This window comes from Chionomys nivalis, chromosome 11 (assembly GCF_950005125.1).
Source record: "Chionomys nivalis chromosome 11, mChiNiv1.1, whole genome shotgun sequence".
NCBI classification, from domain to species: domain Eukaryota; kingdom Metazoa; phylum Chordata; class Mammalia; order Rodentia; family Cricetidae; genus Chionomys; species Chionomys nivalis.
Window position 1 is genome coordinate 5262706 of NC_080096.1, and position 21524 is coordinate 5284229.

General features: G+C 42.8%; 1 protein-coding gene across 7 annotated transcripts in view; it reads left to right on the plus strand.

Annotated features, from left to right (window-relative positions):
• Per3 (period circadian regulator 3) overlaps positions 1-21524 on the plus strand; it is a 66885-nt gene that overhangs the window by 8572 nt on the left and 36789 nt on the right. For all 7 annotated transcript variants that reach the window (XR_009057980.1, XM_057784076.1, XM_057784079.1 and 4 more), the window contains exons 6-13: positions 3983-4125; positions 5738-5816; positions 8216-8322; positions 8491-8647; positions 12459-12564; positions 13652-13780; positions 14278-14404; positions 21359-21491. Coding sequence is in view for 6 of the 7 variants with exons in the window: in XM_057784076.1 (XP_057640059.1) it covers positions 3983-4125; positions 5738-5816; positions 8216-8322; positions 8491-8647; positions 12459-12564; positions 13652-13780; positions 14278-14404; positions 21359-21491 (981 nt within the window). In the remaining variant the exon portion in view is untranslated. The remainder of the gene's footprint in view (positions 1-3982; positions 4126-5737; positions 5817-8215; positions 8323-8490; positions 8648-12458; positions 12565-13651; positions 13781-14277; positions 14405-21358; positions 21492-21524) is intronic.

Sequence of the window (21524 nt, forward strand, 5' to 3'; positions counted from 1 at the left end):
ACTTTTTAACTTATTATTATTTTTATTTTGAGACAGGGTTTCTCTGTGTAGCCCTGGCTGTACTGAAACTCACTCTATAGACCAGGCTGGCCTCAAACTTACGGAGCTCCACCTGTCTCTGTCCTTTGAGTGCTGGAATTAAAGGCGAGCACCACTATGCCCAACAAGAAAAAGCATTTTTAAGTGTCACAATTGTTAACAGCAGTATTTAAGTTAGTAACTACTCCAGATGTTTAGAGAAGGAAAATGTTTATAATGGAAATAACCAAATATTCTGTAAAACTGGGGGGATTTGAGCTAATAGTGTTTGTGAACCTAAGCAGGAGGGATAATCCGACTGACAGTCAACAGGTAGGAGGGCTGTATGGTTTACTGTGTCCTTCACAAGTGCCTTTATCAGAAACAGGCCTGAAATAGAGTAAATGTGCTGAAATAGAGTAAATGTGGGGGCATCCCTGCAGGTGTCAGACAGGCAAGCCAACCAGGAAGAGATAAGAACGAAAACCTGGTACAGACTGACTTTGTCAGCCTGGATCAGACTTCACAGAGTTAATGACAGGAGGTTTATTCCCAATGTATTTAAGCCCAGTACAATTTGAAGAAGAAAAAAAAAAAGCTTCCTTGGGTAATACAGTCCCCAGTGCACAGAGAAGCATAATTACATTAAACTCAACTCGGGGTATTGTCATTCCCTCCAAACAGATGGGGGCTAGAGATATGCTGCCTGTGCTAGCTTCAGGGCTTAAGGGTCTGGTATCATAGAGATAGACTAGAGGTCATTTGGGTAGTTAGTTACCTCTGGTCCTGGTTGTAGGAGCTTGGGGGAGCTTCTGGCTATCAGGGCCATTTCAATTACTAACCACATCCAGTACTGGTTGTAGGAGCTTGTATGGCCTGTCCCAACAGATGACACAGATCACCAGGCTGTTAATCTCTTCCAGTTCCCAGCTTTCTGGATAGAAGGACAGTTTTTTCATCTTTACCACTGGAAAGACAAAATCTTATGTGCCTAACATTCCTGGTTTCTCTAGAGATCTGTGGGCACAATGACCTTCATGCTATGCTCCCAACATAAATGACACACAGGTTTAAATTACACTAAATACTTGTGCGTCCTATCTGAATCAGACTGTTCAAATTTCTTTCGTCCCCATGTGTTTAAACTCTGTAAACAGGAAACCAATAATGTATAAATACAAATGTGTCCACTAGCAACATAGACAAGAGAGCGAGTTCTCTCGTGAAGACAGTGGAGAAATTGCTGTTTTATTCAGACATTTTGTCTGTTTTCTGTTGTAACAGAACCCCTAAGAGTGTCTAGTTTGCAAAGGAGAAGGGTTTGGGCGTGCAGTTCTGGTGTCAGAGAGCATGAAGCCAGTGTCTGCTCAGCATTAGGCAAGGGCTTCATGATGAAGGGCAAACTGGCATGGGCAAAAAGGCAAAGGGAGCCAGACCCCATAACAGCTAGCTCTCACCAAAGTTAGCCCACTTGACAGGGTCTGCATTGATCCCCTTGTTATGGTGGTGCTCCCATGACCTCTTAGAGTCCCACATTGCTCTCACTGCCATTGCACTGGCTGGGAACTTTGGTGGTGGCAAAGCACATCCAACTGGCGAGGACGGGACCCTTTTCTGAGGAATCCTAGTTGTAGCAAGTGCCCTAAAGAAGGTGAGCGAGTAAACCAGGCAGCCTTAAGGAAGGTTCTGAGGAAATATGGTCCGTGTGGAAGAAGCAGATGTGCAAAGGCCCTGAGTGTGGAAAGGTTAATGGAGAACCTGGCTGGAACAGAAGGGAAGAAAGGAGGGTGGATAGAAAGTCAAGGCCTAGATCACAGGGAATTTCACACTCAGAAGGAAGTATTTGGTTGAGATTAATTGCTTTCAAAACCTTTTCCTTAGGACTTTCTAACCTAACAAGCAAAGAAAATAGTATAATGAGCCAGTATGTTCTGATTCCCCAACTATAAGCCATGGCCAGCCTGGTGCCACTTGTTCCTCCACCAGTTCTTCCCTCTGCTCTTATCTCAGAACTGAGACATTTCCTCCATTAGTATTTCAGAATGTATTTCTAAAAAGCAAAGTTGCCATTCACCTTATGATGATAAAACCATCCTGGTCTTTGACCAGTAAGAATACTGTTAGGATCGATGCCCTGCCCTTCTAGCAGTATCCACATGGTCTCTGACAGCCTCCTTTGCCTTTAGTCATGTGACATCCCAGACTCTGAGTCATGCTTTCTTCAGGTGTTCCCTTTTGCAGGTGGAGGGAAATGACATTACCATTGAGACCCCGTCTGGATAAGGGTCAGTCCTTACTCTGGGGCTGCAGTATTTGTGTACACTGCTAAGAGGTTTCATTTATCAAGAAAGCACATTTTAAATTAGAAAGGACTGTGTGGACTGCTATGTGAAGGACCAGGTCAGCTGTAGCACTGGAAGGCTTGGGTTGTAAAGTCAGGTTAGTGAGATGGTAGAAGAAAAAAAAAAAATTGGTTGCTTTGCCAGGACTTATTGACTGAGGTTTCTGTCCCGCCTGGTCTTGCAGCCATTCAGCCCCAAAGAAATACACAGAGGTCTACATTAATTATAGACTGATTGGCCTAGTAGCTCAGGCTTATTAACTCATAACTATTAGCCCATAATACTTGTTTGTGTTAGCTACGTGGCTTGGTACCTTTCTTGGTGAGGCAGTCACATCTTACTTGCTCTGTGTCTGGCTTCCTCCCTGTCTGGGTGTTGACTGCAGACTGAACCTTTCCTCTTCCCAGAATTCTCCTGTTCTCACCCCACCTATACTTCTTGCCTAGTTACTGGCCAATGAGCGTTTATTTAAAATACAATTGACAGGGTACAGGCCATTGTCCCACAGCAAGGACTTATGGGTTATAATTGGAACATGATATAAAAAGGAATGAGGGATTGGCAATAGGAATCTTGGGTGGAGATATCTGAGGCCTGAGAGCATGGAGCAAAAGCACCTTCCTGGAGAGGAGCTGTGTCTGAGTTAATCTGGGTTTACATTGAGACTGTATGAAAACATAGTTCTAGGTAGAGGTGCAGGCCAGCAGGTAATGTGTAGTTCAAGTGTATATAAGTGACATTTAGAACCCTTGGCATGGACAAGGCTGAAGAAGTTCTTTATAGGGGGAAGCTGGACAAATGAGCGTAAACTCTTGTGTAGTTGGGGGAAGGCTGTCATTCACATGACTAAAATAGGAAGCAGGGTCATAGTAAGGGTAGCCAGTACACTGGGACTGCCTTGGGATTGGGGTCACTAATCTAGATTAAGTTAGAAGAGAGACTTGATTGCAGACAAAGAAGAGTGGCTCACTCTTGGACAGTTAGACTCTACAGCATGTGGCATGTCCCAGTAGCATAGAGGAGAAAGCTTTGTGCACATCCTCAGAGCTTCCTCAGTGAGACTGAGAAGGGATCTATCTCTATTCCAGAGGCCATGCTAGGCAGCTAGGTTTTAATGTGCTTTCCCCAGCCAGGTATTTTGCAGGACACTGCTGACCTTCTTTTTTTTTTTTTTTTTTTCAAGCCAAGCCTGCAGCAACCAAGAAAGTAGCTGGAGCTTTGGTCAGTTCTTTAACAACAGAAGAGGGGTGCGCTATAGTTGGGTTTAGCCATGTGATCACATGGGGCCCCATTTTCTATTTATAGTGCTTGGCGTGCCTCACAGTGGAAGGGTAAGAGTCAATGGGAGTTTGGGGCATGGTCATGAGCAGGTCATGGGTGGGGTGACTCTCACAGTGATGTGAGCAGCCCTCCATAAAACTTCTTAGGCAGTGAGTAGTGGATGATCGTTATTGCCCAGAGGTACTAAGATTTTAAGCTAACCTTCCCTTTGGGGAAACAAACATCTTTAAACGTTTTAGATTGGGTCTTTCTGTGTTGGGAATTCCTGGTGGAGCATCCCTAGCCTTTTCACAGTGGGCTGAGTGCACCACTATCAGCTCTAATCACTTTGATCTCTTCAGTGGAGGTGGAGACAGAGCACAAAAGAAGCATTACTCTCCGTTCTGGATCCTCCCCTATTTGGTTCACGTACATAGCTCTGCCCAGCCAGAACCAGAGCCTTGCTGTCTAGCACTGGCTGAGAAGATTCACTCTGGTTATGAAGGTAAGCCAGGATGTCCTATGCTCAGTGAGAGGCTGAATGCAGTGTTCAGACAGGAGTGAGGGGAATGCTGTTCCTATGGTTTCCGGGCAGAAGGCTGCTTCATGTCCAGTGTGGGCCATAAACTCACTTCTAGCTGGTGTTTACTGGGCTGTTTGCTGACCTTGACTTCCTGTGCTGTTATCACTGCCACAGTGTGACTTCAGCGGCAGAGTTGGGTAGATATTAGTTACTTTAGTCCCTTCTCTATTGGTGACCTGTTCTGTGGCCTTTTACAAGAACCTGTCTTAGATGAAATAATAGCACTAAAATCATTACATGAAGAATTACCACCACCCGGCTGAAACAACATGTTCTACAAGTGTTTTGAAACTTCCAGAAATTGCAGTATGTATATTCAATAAACAGAAATACATTTCTAAACTTGTGTATAGGCAACTTCCATTTACTACCTAAAAACATAGTTGGCTCTGTTGAGACATGATATGTGCTTTCCTACAAATTACCACCCTATAAGTCACAATGAAAACATAGGACTATTGGAAAAATTAGTTTGGGAGCACAATGATAAAAAATTAATTACAAGTCAGGTGGTGGTGGCACACATCTTTAATCTCAGCACTCAGGAGCAGAGTCAGGTGGATCTCTGTAAGTTTGAGGCCAGCCTGGCCTTCAAGAGCTGGTTTCAGGACAGGCTCCAAAGCTACAGAGAAACCCTGTCTCGAAAAAAAAAAAAAACAAAAACAAAAAGGTAAAGGGCCTAAAGAGATACCTCAGCAGTTAGGAGTACTGGCTGCACTTCAGTAGGTCCTGGTTCACTTCTCAGCACCCAAGTAATGGCTCACAACTGCCTATAACTCCAATCTAGGGGATCTCACTCCCTCTTCTGACCTGATCCTGCACATACATGCAGACCAAACATGTACACACATAAATTTTCTTTTTAAAAGGAAATAATAAGCCATTAATTTATATGTTAAACAATAACAACAGGACTCCTGTAACTGCCTCAGAATGCACCGAGGTAGCCACAGTTGAAATGTATCTGTGTTGTATGTATTCATGAGTAGCTCCAAACACTGGGTGCCCTTTTGTGTATTCACTTAGGGTTTCTTGCAATTGGCATCATGCTGAAGTAAGTGATGTAAGCCTACTCTCAGAGTGTGGACTGCATTTTTCAGTGCACATTTTAGATCAGAACTTGCCTGACTTGATGGTACCAATTTTATTCTATAACAAATTGCTTTAGTGCTATTACAAGTGTTTCCATTTAGTTATACACTGCCACCAAAGAATATTCAGCCCTTCCCTTATTCCCACTTTACCTATTAGATATTTATGATAAAGAAATAAGCTATTAAGAATGCAGCAGACTTTTTGTATTTAAATTAACCATAATATTGTGATTACATATTGATCTCTTTAAAATCAAGTTAATAATGGAAACTATCATTATTTTACTGTGGCTTTGACTTCATGGCAGTCAGACCTTAGATTTAAGTTAGATTTCTGCCATTTCATTTTGAGATTTTATCCCTTGTATGTTTAGTAGCTAGTTTAGTAGATGATTAATTGCATATTTGACCCTTAATCAGCCTTTCTCCTTTTTTAATAGCTCCTCGAATCCCTGTAAATAAAAGAATTTTTACTACAACACACACCCCAGGATGTGTGTTTCTTGAAGTAGATGAAAGGTAAATATTTCTTTGAGCCTAAAAGAGATTTGTTTTGGAAGACAAACCCAGGTACTAGAGGTTTGTGTTATGCTTTGTGTACTGTTGTGTATTCTGTGACAGTCGGTTTGCCTGCATGGCTCCTGCTGGTTACAGTGCAGCTTAAATTGAGTCCTCTTAAATACATTTTCAAATCATATTTATTTATTGGTGTGTGTGTGTGTTTGCCATGTACATGTGGGGTCAGAGGACACCTTTCTGGTGTTGGGTCTCACCTTCCACTGTTTGGGTCTCAGGGATGCATCTCAGGCCAGCGGGCTTGGAGGCAAGTACTTGTACCTGTTGTCTGAATTTTAGTGTAAACATTTTGCATACTGTATTATTAAAAGTGATTTACGTGATACCTTCCTAGATCTCATAACATTGAGGCATAAGTGGTGCAGGTGTTATTACTCTTATTTTACATACATCAAGGATCAGTTCACCAAGAATATCTGACTATACTCAACTTAGGACCAAGACTTAAATCCTTTAGCATTTACTCTAGTGGTATTTCCATTTGACAAATGTGCTCAAATCAATTATGCTAAATATTGTAGTCTGAAGAGAGAGAAAAAAAGAGGACATACGTGTTTAATAAAGGCTGAGTTTTAAGAATTTTTCTTTATTTTGAACTTACATTACCTTTCTTTTTAGGGCAATTTTAAAATGATTGTTATTTTTTTAACAGTGATAGGTGATGCTTATTGCTGTTTTTCAGTATTTTTTAGAAAAAAAATATTTACTTTATGTGTACAGGTGTTTTGCCTGCATGTTTGTCTGTACCACGTGTGGATACACCTCTAAGGAGGACAGAAGACAGCTTCAGATCCCCTGGAACTGGAGTTACAGATGGTCGTGAGCCACCATCTGGGTTCTGAGAATCGAACTCAGGTCCTCAGGAAGATCAGTCAGTGCTCTTAACTGCTGAGCATCTTTCCAGCTCCTGTTTTTTGTATTTTTGTTTGGATAAAGCAAATGTTGGCCGGGTGGTGGTGGTGCACATCTTTAATCCCAGCACACAGAAGGCAGAGGCAGGCAGATCTCTGTGAGTTCAAGGCCAGACTGGCTTACAAAGTGAGTTCTAAGACAGCCAGGGCTACACAGAAAAACACTATCTCAAAAAACCAAATAAGCAAATGTTGATATCAGCTAGTATATGCAGCCCCACATACACACATTTATTTCAGAATTTTACTTATTCTTGAAATTTGAAAATCTGGGTAACATGCTTTAGTGTAAAACAAAACACAGAAAATGTTTACAGAGCCTGTTTTGTCTAAGCCATTCTGAAAACATTGCTGTGAGTATTGGTTGGGATGATAGTTGCCTTTGAATACTATATTTGATTTGGCCACTACATTGTATTCAGTCAGTATTAACCATGTATTTGTTCATCAGTCTTGGTTACTGCAGTGAAATACTGGAAATGGCCAACTTGTAAGGAGGAAAGAAAGGTTTAATCTCTGTGCACTTTCAGGCCATGGTCACTCAGCTGGCTCCATGGCTTTGAAATCTCTGGTGGGGCAGGACATCAGGTGGGAGTATGCATTGACGTTAGTCTGCTTCCTTCCTGAATGAATGCTGCTTGCTGGCTCACTCCCTCACTCACCCACTGCCTCACGGTCTACTAGCTTTCCTATCTAGCCTGGGACCACTGCCCTGGAAATGATGCCCACTGTAGACAGTTGAAGCAGTCCCTCACAAGCATGTCCACAGACTAATATGATGAAGACAGTTATTCATTCAAGACTTCCATCAGGCGATTCTAAGCTGTTCAGGTTGACAGTTAATGCCAGTTCAGACAAGGCCTGAGGGCATACCCCAGTACCCCAACTTCTTTCTACTAGGCTTTGCCTCCTAAAGGCTTTACCACACTGTACTAACGCTGTGTAAGTTCACAGCCCGTTTTATCATTAGCATTCTGTTACATGTGCTCTTTCTAAATGATAGTGTAACAAAGAGTGCAAGACTCGTGAGGAACTTGATAAAAATTCATGTTCGTGGGTTATCTCCAGAGTGTGTGATTCATGAGTTCACAGTGAGCCTGCAAGCCTGCTCTTAGGGAATGAGGTGATTTTGATGCAATGTATCCGATGACTACTGACATAATTAGCTTATATAGGATTTTTGCTTTCATGGGTGCATTAATGGACATCTTTTCATAAATGTTCTTCCTATTTAGAATTAAATAGGGAAGTTAGGGTTTGGTGGTGATGTTTTATTTTGCAGAGCAGGAGATGGGATCCTTAAGTATGCTAAGCACATAGCCTCTCACTGAGTTATGTTGCCAGCCTGAGTGGGTATTTTTAAGTATATAAAAACTACTTAATTACTTGCTCAGTATAACATGCTTCCTGTGCTGTATACCTGTGTCCCAGGGCTGTGCCTTTGCTGGGTTACCTACCTCAGGATCTGATTGGAACATCCATCTTAACATATGTGCACCCTGAAGATTGGCCTCTGATGGTTGCCATACACCAAAAAGGTGGGGCCTGCTCCTTTATGGACGCTGTTATTTGCCACTAATTGGTTCTGATAAGAAATGTATTGAACTGCTAAAGTAATTTTTTCCTCCTTTAAAGTGATAACTGAAGCAGGACACTTACAATCTTATCTGTGTAAAGTTTGGTTTTAATCTTGTTGTTTTACATAGTTTTAAAATATGTTGGCCATCCTCCATTTGAACACTCACCCATCAGATTCTGCACTCAGAATGGAGATTATGTCATTCTGGATTCCAGCTGGTCCAGCTTTGTGAACCCCTGGAGCCGGAAGGTTTCCTTCATCATTGGTCGGCATAAAGTTCGAAAGTAAGTTCATCAGTTGGTGCTATGGGGTACAAAGGTGAGCGGGGCAGATGTCACCTGTCATGGAAGATGGACATGATGAGTTAAGTTTTTTTGCTACTTTCATGGCACTGCCAGCACTCTGATTTTTCTAATAATGATTATAGTCTTTGGGCGGTGTCTCAGCTCTTAGGTCACTGTGATGGCTGTAGTCTTGGGCGGTGTCTCAGCTCTTAGGTCACTGTGATGGCTGTAGTCTTGGGCGGTGTCTCAGCTCTTAGGTCACTGTGATGGCTGTAGTCTTGGGCGGTGTCTCAGCTCTTAGGTCACTGTGATGGCTGTAGTCTTTGGGCGGTGTCTCAGCTCTTAGGTCACTGTGATGGCTGTAGTCTTTGGGCGGTGTCTCAGCTCTTAGGTCACTGTGATGGCTGTAGTCTTGGGCGGTGTCTCAGCTCTTAGGTCACTGTGATGGCTGTAGTCTTGGGCGGTGTCTCAGCTCTTAGGTCACTGTGATGGCTGTAGTCTTGGGCGGTGTCTCAGCTCTTAGGTCACTGTGATGGCTGTAGTCTTGGGCGGTGTCTCAGCTCTTAGGTCACTGTGATGGCTGTAGTCTTTGGGCGGTGTCTCAGCTCTTAGGTCACTGTGATGGCTGTAGTCTTGGGCGGTGTCTCAGCTCTTAGGTCACTGTGATGGCTGTAGTCTTTGGGCGGTGTCTCAGCTCTTAGGTCACTGTGATGGCTGTAGTCTTTGGGCGGTGTCTCAGCTCTTAGGTCACTGTGATGGCTGTAGTCTTGGGCGGTGTCTCAGCTCTTAGGTCACTGTGATGGCTGTAGTCTTGGGCGGTGTCTCAGCTCTTAGGTCACTGTGATGGCTGTAGTCTTGGGCGGTGTCTCAGCTCTTAGGTCACTGTGATGGCTGTAGTCTTGGGCGGTGTCTCAGCTCTTAGGTCACTGTGATGGCTGTAGTCTTGGGCGGTGTCTCAGCTCTTAGGTCACTGTGATGGCTGTAGTCTTGGGTGGTGTTTCAGCTCTTAGGTCACGGTAGCTGAATTGTAGATCTGTGACTCCAGGTCCAGGGGAGCCAGTGTCCTCTTCTGGCCTTCACAGGCACCGGGCATGCACATGGTGCACAGACATATACTCAGGCAAAACACCATACACATTGAAAAATTAAAGTTTTTTAAAGATTTAATTTTGTAAGTATAAGTGTTTTGCTTGCATGTATGTAAGTATACTGAGTACGTACCTGGGTCCGTGGAGGCAACAAGAGGACACTGGGTCCTCTGGGACTGGAGTTATGGACTGTTGTAAGCAGCTGTTGTAAGTGACTCGTGAAAGCCAGGAACCAAACCCAGGTCCTCTTTAAAGCAGAAAGTGTTCCTAACCACGGAGCCCTCTCTTTGGCTTCTCGCTTGGCTGTTTCTTGGTTAGTTCTCCCATCCAGCCTGGGCGGGGCAAACATTCTCCCACAGGGCTACATCACCCAGCCTCACACCAAATGTCAGGGGTAATGCCTACATCCTAAGACTTCACGAGTGATATATCTGACTCAGTATTCCTCATCAGTACCTACTCTACCGAGGACCCAAGAGGTAGTTTCCTGTCATGACGATGTGTGAGCCTTGGTACCTAAACTGGTCCCTTCCTTTATCTTTCATCTCCCCTTAATAACTTGGGGACCTCGAGAGGTTGACATCCATTGTAGGATGGTTCTTGTAAAACACTTGAACAATGATGATCACTCTCTAACAGTGGCTCTCACCCTTCCTGATGCCGGGACCCTTTAATACAGCTCCTCATGTTATGGTGACCCGAGCCATAAAATTATTTTATTGCTACTTCGTAACTGTAATTTTGCCACTGTTATGAATCATAATGTAAATATTTTTGGAGATAGGGATTTTCCAAAGGGGTTGTTGCAACCCTCAGGTTGAGAACTGCTGCTTTATGGCTTTTGAGGATGTTATTTTCATTTTCTTAGAAACTAACATAGTTTTTAGGAAGAGGTCTTAATAAATGTCAGTTTCCTCTCTTTGTCATCTTTGTTGGTATTCACTATATTCAGATAGTTTTTATTTCATTTTTTAATTTATCGTGTAAGATGGGGGAATATGTAACATGACACACACATGTGGAGCTCAGAGAACATCTTGTGTGGGTATCACCTTTCACCATGGGCTCTGAGATCCACCTCCAGTCATCAGGCTTACACCACAAACGATTTTACCCACTGAAGCATCTCAGTGGCAGATTTTATTTTTTGTGGGGGGAGAGGGTTAATTACATTTTTAAAATAGAAAACAAACTATCTTTTTTCATTTTACATACCAATCCCAATTCCCACTCCCTCCCTTCCTCCTGTCCCCTCCACCTACTCCCCCACCTAACTCCCCATCCACTCCTCAGAGAGGGTAAGGAACATTGCTTTGAGAAAGGTCCAGGGCCCCCCCTGCTATATGTAGGCTGAGCAAGATATCCATCCAAAGAGAATAGGTTCCCAAAAAGTCAGTACAAGCAGTAGGGACAAATCCTGGTGCTACTGCCAGTGGCTCCACAGTCTGCCCCAGCCATACAACTGTCACCCACATTCAGAGGGTCTAGTTTGGTCCTGTGTTGGTTTCTTCCCTGTCCAGCTGGAGTTGGTGAGCTCCCATTAGCTCAGATTTTAAATCCTCTGAAGTTTATAAATAAGATGGGAGGTAGGAGTGTGACAGCCTCATATTCACCACTAGGGGGGGCCTGTAGAGCATCTTTTTTTTTTTTTTTTTTTTTTTTTGGTTCCTGTCCTGGAACTAGCTCTTCTAGACCAGGCTGGCCTGGAACTCACAGAGATTCACCTGCCCCTGCCTCCCGAGTGCTGGGATGAAAGGCATGCGCCACCACCGCCCGGCTGTAGAGCATCTTTATCAGGTAGCATAGGTGATTAGTAGCTTTATGTTTTACTTATTTTTGGTGTTTTGAGTCAAGCTCTCACCATGTAGTTCTGGCTGTCCTAAAACTTACTATGTAGACCAGGCTGGCCTCACAGAGATCCTCCTGCCTCTGCCTTCCAAGTCCTGGGATCAAAGGCACGTGCTACCATGCCCAACTAAATTTTTTAAAGTTTATTTTTACTATGCTGTGTGTAGATTAGGTGTATATGCCTGCATGTGGGTATGTGCAGATGCCAGAGGTTATAAGTCACTTGTCATGGGTGGTAGAAACCAAACTCCAGTTCTCTGGAAGAGTAACAGGTTCTCTTAACCACTGAGCCATCTCCAGCCCAGCTTTAAGTATGTAAGCTTGGCAACTTTAGGGTCTTAACATTTGTACAGAGGGTTCACTCAGTCAGATTTTTAAACTAGTCCTTACTGAATCTCTTAGGAGCAAAAGAAGTATCTTATCGCTGGCTTTATGTATATAAATACTTTTACTAAATTCACACACACACACACACACACACAGCCCTGAACCTGTTACATAAAGATCAGTGCTGTAGAGAAATTTAAACTTTGCAGGTGTTTGCCTGTAATCCTAGTTCTCAGGAGGTAGAACTAGCCTGGGCTAATTGTAGCAAGATTTTGACTCAAAAAACACGACTGAGATGTAATTTATGGTGGATTGTTTTCTTAGCTTGTTCAAGGTCCTGTGTTTTGTTCCCAGGACCACGTGGGTTAGAGTTGTTATGTCTATTTTGATTCTTTGGGAATTTTAACTCCATATTTTCTGAATCTAGAGTTAAAGAGTTGGTTCATCAGAACATAGCTGATTCTTTAAATGGTCTGTTGCAAGCACTTTAGTCTTCATTTTAGATGAATTTGATTGCTTGGCTCATTGTTTTTCTTGGCATTTTATAGGAGCCCATTAAATGAGGATGTTTTTGCTACCAGAATAAAAAAGGCCCCTAATAACGACAAAGACTTAGGAGATTTGCAAGAACAGATTCACAGACTTCTTCTGCAGGTAAAGTGAGAGGTTTTAAAAGCACACAATTCCCCAGATGGTGTTTTTTGTTAGTTTGGTCTCAGTGAGGTCAGACCACAAGAACACACTGAGGAGAGAGGAACCTTTACCTCCACATCTTAGAAATTTTTGCTCTTCTCTTTGCTTCTATGGATTAAGTTCTGTTCGTTTGGTTTCTTACTCTGAGTGAGATGCACAGGACATTTTTGGCTGCACTGACTTCAGCACAGCAGACTGGGCCGCAGTGTCAGGGCAGACCCTTGCTTTCTTGCCTTCTTCATGAGAAACTCTTCTCATGCTTCAGACATCAGCAGTGTGCACAGCTCCTGAGCTTGAACATCAGTGTTTTTTAAAATAATTCCGTTTTTTTTTTTTGTTTTTTTTTTTTGGTTTTTCGAGACAGGGTTTCTCTGTGGTTTTGGAGCCTGTCCTGGAACTAACTCTTATAGACCAGGCTGGTCTCGAACTCACAGAGATCCGCCTGCCTCTGCCTCCCGAGTGCTGGGATTAAAGGCGTGCGCCAATAATTCCGTTTTTAAAAGTAGAAGAGCTAGATGGTTGGTCTCAGTATTTCTTGTCATTATAAAGGAAGAAGAAGAAAATTACTTGTTGGAAAGAACAACCGAAGATGGGTCCTGTTAGTAAATAAAGTTGAGTGTGTCAGTGTTGAATGTGAGCCCAGAGCTTTTCATAAATGTTTTTTATAAAACCTCAGGGTTCATGAAGTCTCTGAAATTTTTTTAAAAATCTATGTTTTTATTTTATGTGTTCTGTCTATTCTAAATTGAGGATAAGGAACTGAAGTTTGTTTTATTTTATAAAATTATTTATGATTTACAAGAAGCAGTTACTTTATGGCATCTAAAAGGACATGTTGCTGCAATCTCTACATAGACTAGAAAGTTAGGCCTGCCCTGAGAGTAGGAAGGCGCTAAGGCGCCTCACACCAGCGTTCAGGCTGGCAGCCTCCATACCTACTATAGTGTTTAAGAAGCCCTTCACTGTGTGGTGGTTGTAGACTGGAAGCTCTGAGGTGAACATCCTTACCACACACATAGCAGTGACTGAGCTGGCCCCTTCCTCCTAGCCCATTCATGCCAGTGCTTCCAGTGGTTACGGGAGCCTGGGCAGCAGCGGTTCACAGGAGCAGCATGTCAGCATCCCCTCTTCCGGTGAGTCAAGTGGACACCGTGTGGAGGAAGCACAGAAGGAGCAGGTGTGTGGAAGATGGACTTTGTGCAGATGTGATGTGTCAGTGGAGCTCCTGTACCCAGGACTTCTTAGGACTTATCATTTGACAAATTCAAATTTATTTTAGAAAATGATGTGAATGGAAATAAATAAACGTCTGTTAAAAAAAAAATCTGAGATAGGCTTAGTGGCAAATGCTTATCATTCCAGCAGAGTGAAAGCAAGAGTTCTGAGGCCAACTGGGCTACATGGTGAGAACCCTGTCTTTAGAGGAAAAAAATCACCTTTGCCAGGTGATATTTGGATTAACTGTATGCTTTCCTAAAAGCAGTGTATCATGAGTAGATGGACGTATAGTTTGATTGGCATCATTGTACGGTGGCTCCGCAAGAAGTGGAATTGAAGGGAGGGCTGCTTTTAGTCTTGTCTCAGAGAACCAGAGGTTAAGCTTGTATTGTTTGTATATCTTTTAGTGCACACTTCTACGCTTATAAACCTTGTTTTGTCATTCTTCTCCCTAAGATGACCTTGCAGCAGGTCTATACCAGTGTAAACAAAATTAAGAATGTGGGTCAACAGCTGTACATTGAGTCAATGGCCAGATCAGTCAAGCCAGTGATGGACACGTGCGTGGAGCTGCAGGGTGGTGGTAAGTCAACGGAGTAGCCCTCAGCTGCTCCTTAATCTATCTCTTGATAGACAGCTGCATGTATGCACTCTGAGCAAAACCCCTGAGCTCTGTGCTGCTCTCTAGCTTGCAGAATTTCCCAGAAAATGGAATGGTATTGACAGCAGTGATATACTGGCTGCATAATACCGCTTGGAAGCTAAACAGTTTTACAATATAGCTCAGTATGCCTTAATAAAGATTTAATTATTTTGATACTTATGAAGAGACACCATGACCACAGCAACTCCTATAGAGAAAACATTTCCTTGGGGTGGCTTGTTAATAGTTCAGAGTTCAGTCGTTATCATCATGATGGGGAGTGTGGTGGTGTGCAGGCAGATGTGGTGCTGGAGTAGCTGAGAGTGCTACTTAGAGACAACAGGAAGTCAACTGAAAGTCACACTGAGCGAAGCTTGAGCAAAAGAGACCTCAAAGCTGCCCCCACGGTGACGCACGTCCTCCAGGAAGTCCATTTCTAATAGTGCCACTCCCTCTGGGGGCCATTTTCTTTCAAACCACATTATACTTCCTGGCCCCCAAAGACTTGGAGCCATATCATAATGCAAAAAAAAAAAAAATGCATTTAGTCCAACTTCAAAAGTTCCCACAATCAATAATAGTCTCAAACTTATTTCAAAGTCTCTTCTGAGAAGCCTGGCAATCTCTTTAACTATAATCCTCATAAAATTCAAAATCAAAAAGATCACATACCTCCAACATATATTGGCACAGAATATACATTAGCTTTCTAAAACATGGGGAAGGGAGCATAGCAAGGAAATACTGAACAAAAGCAAGACCAAAAACCAGCTGTACAAACTCCAAACTCTGCAGCTCTCTGTCCGATGTCAAAATGCTTTTTAGATCTTCAACTCTGTTCAGCTTTGTTGACTATAACACACTTCTTTCTCTTGGACTGGTTCCACTCCCTGTTAGCAACTCTGTCTGGAGGTTTCTTTCCCACTAGCCAGTTCCTGAATAACCAACCACTCTGAAGCTTAATCTTAATTACAAACTGTTTGGCCAGTGCCTCAGGCTTCCTACTGGCTAGCTCTACAAAGACAGAAAAGAGGAGATGATGTGGGATACCCCTCTGTATGCTGTGAATATGTTTTATTACCATTGGTTAAAGAGAAGCTGCTTTGGCATAAGGCAGGATAGAATATGACTAAGCGGAAAATCCAAACATATATACAGGAGAAGAAGGGAAGGATTGGGAGGAATGTGAGTTAGCTGCCAAGAAGAGCAATATCAGCAGCAGCCTAAGGAGAAAGATACCAGAACAGAGGTAATACCACAGCACATGGTGATACATGGATTAGTAGAAATGAGTTAATTTATAAGAGAGCGCTAGCCAGTAATAAGCCTGAGCTGTCACCCAAGCAATTATACTTAATATTAGCCTCTGAGTGATTATTTCATAAGCAGCTGCTGGGACTGATGTAGGGGGGGGAGAAACTAGTCCAGCGGGACCAGGCTAGACAGAGAAAAACATTTGGATACTCTGCTCGGCAGGTATCCCATGACTCTGGCATCTCTACCATCTTGGGTTCTCCAAGGCAACCCAGGCTTCAACTTGACAGCTTCATGAAATGGCCTCTCTACTAGGCCTCCATTCAGGGACACCCCTGACACATGCCTGGCCTCAGCAACTTTATTCCATAACTCCTTTCTTCTGTCCTTAACTCTAAACCTAAAAGCATGTGACCAAAGCTGCCAAGTTCTGCTGCTTGCTGGAATGGGAACATGGCCTCCTCATTCAATTAAATCTTCACCGACTTTCTGGCTTTCACTGCCTTAGCTTGGCTGTCCTGAAATTGCTCTGTAGACCAAGCTGGCCTCAAACTCATGAGATCTGCCAGCCTCTGCCTTCTGAGTGCTGGAATTAAAGGTGTGCCCTCCCATCTCTAAGCTTTTATTTATTTATCTATTTTTTTTTTTTTACAAGTTAGGAACTCAGCTAGCTGATATCTTGCCCTGAGGTCACCACTCCTTGTTCATCTCCTTGAACACAGGATTTAGCTCTACTCCACTTCCCAGTGTTCTTTTTCTCCTCAAAATTTTCATTTTGTAATTATCCTGCTCAGCTTGCTCCTTTTTATTATAAATACTCATTAGAATTACCACTAATAGCCACAGGACAAAGTCTATACTAGGCTGTTTTGAGATTTCTTCTGCCAACAGAATTAATCCAAATCTCTTCACTTCAGCCTCAAACAGACTCCTTAGACAAGGACAAAGTGAGTCATTTTCTTCACCAAAATATCCTAAGAATGGTCTCTAGGCAATATAGTGAAATTCTTCTCTTCTGAAACCTCTTGAGTTGAGTGAGTCCCTGACAGTTCAAATGACTCTTAGCTCCTATGTCTTCCATGCTTCTACTAGTGTGGCCCATTAAGCAGAGCTTAAAGCATTCCACTGCTTTACAAACCCAAGTCCAAAGTCCAGATTCCTCCAAACAAACACATGGTCAGACCTATCACAATATCCCACTCCTGGTACCAACTTCTGTCTTGGGTTTCCTATTGCTGTAATGAGACACCATAAACCTTTAATTGGGGTGGCTTGCTTACAGTTTCAGAGGTTCAGTTCATTATCACCATGGTGGGGAGCATGGTGGTATGCAGGTAGGCATGGTGTTAGAGCTGAGAGTGCTACATCTTGCAACAGGAAATCAACTGAAAGTCACACAGTGGGAAGCTTGAGCAGAGACCTCAAAACCTGCCCCCACAGTGACACACTTCCTCCAACTAGGCCACACTTCCTAATCATGCCATTCTCTTTGGGGACGGTTTTCTTTCAAACCACCACACCATCAGACTCTCAGTTTCTTTCCTTCCTAAGCTATCCAAACCCGAAAGAAAATAATTTTTAACACAGATAATAAAGAATATTAAAATAATTCTTTTCTGTCACTTCAAATAAATGAAGAAGAATCTAGACTGAGTGGAAAATTTGACCTTTGAGCTTTTCTTGAGTATAAGGTAAGGCTCACTCCAAAAGTATTGGATCAGTTGATTATATTCAGTAGTATTATGTTAGAAAGCTCCCTAGTTACCTAGCAGACAAAAAAAAATATCTGTGTTTGGAGATTAGATTGGATTGTGGGAATGGAACCTAGGGTCTTGCTAGGCAGACACTCTTCCGTTGAACCACACTGCTGGCCTGTGTGCATTGACTTACTTACTTCCTGTTTCTCATTTTACACATTGATTGTTTTTAACTTAACTGCCCGTTCTTTCATTTTTCTCCTTGAAGTTTAATACAGTTTTAGAAGTCATGGATGTTGATCATGTAAATTTTATAATAGTATTCATCATTGTCAATTGTAAGCTTACATAACATGGGTGACATTTACTTTCTAAGACCAGTAGTAACAGTAGCTGGGTTGTTGAGGATCTGTCAGGTCTTTTAAGGCAGCAGACTAGGAAGGTGGGTCAGTGGGTAAAGTCCTGGCTGCACAAGTGTGAGTACTAGTTCGGATCCGCAGGACTCATGTAAAGGCCAGGCATGGTCATGCATGCTGGCAGCTCCAGTGCTAAGATGTGGAGACAGTCAGAACCCAGGGACCCACTAGCCAGCCAGTCTACCCAGTGCAGCTCCTGATTCGGTGAGAGACCTGATCTTAAAAACGAAAGTGGAGAATTACAGAAGATACCAAAATTGATGTTTGATCTCTACTCACATGCACACATAAGTAACACTGCCACACCCCAAAGCAACTCAGACTACTGAGCACATGTCACTGCTGCTTTGGGCTCTGTGTAATATTAGGTCAAAGTTTCTGAGCTCTCCAGGGTAATAGCGTATACCTCCTACAATCAGTAGGCAGAGGCTGGTAGATTGTTGTTAAGTTCCAGGCCAGCCCGGGCTGCAAAATGAGACCCTGTCTTCCTCACAGGGCTTTGCTTTGTTTTATTTTGTCTTTTTGATGTTGTAATTTTCAAACAAGAAGGCATTTCTTTCTCACAGTGTGGACAGGTAAGGTGTCTAGGGTCAAGGTATGGAAAATACAGTTTGTTCAGTGTGAGCCCTGACTGCTTCCAAGAATGAGTTTGAATACCCACAACCTTCAAGGAAAAGGAAAACCTCTCCCTACATGACAGAAGAACAAAAACAACAAAAAGAGTCTTAGCTCATTCTTTTATTCTCACCCCATGGCTTTGAGGTGGCGCTCATCACTCTGGTTATCTCAAATTCCTGAGGTAAAACAATCCTTCTCTAACATCCTCCAACATGCTAGGACTGGGTGCATGCCACCACATCAACCTCCAGCTGTTTTATAAGGTCACTAACCCCATTCATAAAGGGATATGCAAGTGCTTCTGTTTTCTGCTCAGGAATGAAGAAAGAGCATCAGTCCATCCACACTTAGAGTGAAACAGACAGCAAATCTACGACCTTTCTTTACCCTGTTGGAATACTGAAGCAGCTGCTAGCAGTTCTGAAATCCAAGGAAAGGCTCAGGCTTGTGAAACAGTTGTTTCACGGATGGACAAAGCAAACACTGGACTGCTGCTGACTGGCTGACTCAGTAAGTGTACTGGCTTATTGAATCAGGGAAGTTACAAGGGAGATAAATGCAAAGGGGGAGCAAGAGCTGAAAATGGAGCAGGTATTCAAGACACTCTCAAAACAGCCACCACTTAAAGCAGAGTCTGGCTAGAGGATTTTGGAAGTGAGTCATTCAGAAAAACATAGTCAGAACAGACTGCAAGCCCATTCTAAGGTTGCATTAATCCAAGCCCAAGCCTTTACAGTGCTTACAGTGCTGCTGTCTTTGACAGTTTTGATAAGAAATGAAGTTTATGGAAAGACAAGAAACAAAATGGTCACTAAAGGAATACAAACACACCGCAGTGGAAATACTTGACAAGTAGGATAGTTGTGAATGGTGCATTGCTGGGCTAGTGGGCAAAACGCCCCATGAGCAAAGCCAGCTCTGAGAATGAACTGATGAAATGTTAGAAATGCCGGAGATACGGTGTATATATATCCGGCTGCCCATTTTCCTACTGATGTGTCTCTGTGACATAAAAATGTTCATATGACCCAAGTCAGAAGAGACTAACATTGATGTTTGTATACTCTGGAGAACAAAAGGTTTCAGCAAATCAGACATGACAGACAGTTATCAGCACACAAAAGAATCAGTAAGCTCCAGCATAGATTGCTTTGGATATCCCATAGATGCCACAGACTGCAATGGAAACAGTGGAGCGAGTTCAGGGGTTGCACCAGTATACCTAATACAGGATTGATTGGAATCCTAAAAGAAATATTTGAAGATCTAACAGTCAAGAGTCTGCAGATTCAAAGAACATCAGTTTTTAAAAAAAAATAAAAATCATTCCTGTTCAAGCTGCTGAAAATAAAACCAAAGAGTATATCATGAAGGCAGCAGGAAACAGACGACCATAGATAAGGCCTAGCCGTGCATTTCTCCAGAAATCATTTACAGAGGAAGACCGTAAACCGCATCTTGAAAGAAAAAACTGTCAACGCAGAGTTTTGTACCTGGTATAGAATCCTTCAGAAGCAGGTTTCTCAAACTTCCAAGAATTTGATAGCACACTTTTCTACCAGAGATGTCAAGGAATTTCTTATTTTTTAACCTGATTTCTGGGTGTATTTTTTCCAACAAAGAGAACCAGGACCAGAGAGACAAAAAGACATCAGAAGGGGCACAGGACAGAGCTTGGAAGAGCTATGAGTAGCTCAGACTGGGTCAATTAAGTAACAAAATTCATCATGACAGTGTTGCTTAATAATCCGCCAAATGAAATAACCACGCATCTGTACTGAAAAATGAGGAATAAGTGAAGACCAAGGGACCAAGTGACAATAGAATTAAGACGTGACCACCAGATTCACTGAGATCCTGGACCAGATCCTGAAATAAAAGTTACATTTAGCGATAACCCAGAAAAATTCAAGCAAAGTGCTCATCCCAGTAGAGCACGCCTCCACTGTGAATTTCATGGTTTTATTGTGTCGTGTGAACATTAGTGGAATGTTGCTCTGTGAATGCTAGTGGAAGCTTCAGGGAGGGGCATGCCAATGTTCCATACTGTTTCTGTAGAGTTGGAATGAGGCTATCCATAAAGCTGTGTTAAGTTAGGGTGCTCCAGGTCAGCTAAAAATGCCCATCCCTAAGAGCAGCAGTAGCAAATGCCACAAATATGTCAACAGTATGACATAATTAGTCACCCTTGACCTCTGCGCCATTCTTTTTTCCATAGCACCGTTTTGTAGGGTTTCCTCTCAGCCTGTTTTTCCATATTCTTTACTGGCTCGCTCTTCTGACTTCAGGAGTTCAGGTTCCCTAGTCCTCAAGCCTAGAGGTGTTCCCCCGTCTCTCCACATCTGTACCTTTAGCCACACTTGATAATTTCAGTTCAAATTCAAACCAATACAGTATTGTTTTATTATTCCTTGGTTGTAGTGGCCTATTTCAAGTGCTTCCTATGGTAGTGGCTAGCATGTAGGCCAGCACACAAACAGGCTCAGTGCTGTGTGCTTTACCTTGCAACACGGGGGATATGTGTGGTATCCAATTATTCCGGTCTCCGTGTCCACAGACCCACTCCACAGGTGTTCAGTGGACAGGTGCTGTGCAAGGCGGGGTGACACACAGCATTAGCTGTCTTGGCCAGTTGTAGTAAGTAGTATTGGCTTGGCATTGAGCTTTCCCCATCAGCCTTTAATCTGATAGTTGCTTTGGTATACATACTCCATTCTGTTTTAAAATACTGGTGCAGTCGTGCTGTGTAGCTTGCTTTTGTGCCTTATTCACTTGACTGATATTTCTGTCAGTGCGTTTAGATCTGAGCTCATGGTTAATGACTGCATATTGGTTTATACATGTATGAGCTTGCTATTTCCTTGATACATGCTAAATATTTTAATTGCATATGCTTTCATTTTCTTCAGATGAGCAGAAGGACTTTTCTTCCTCTCAGACACTGAGAAATAAAAGCATGGATACTGGCTCTTGTGATGACCTGAGGCGAGAACAGCACAGCTCATCCTACCAGCAGATGAGCTGCATCGACAGTGTCATCAGGTGAGAAATGCCTGCGAGCCTAGTTCACTGGAA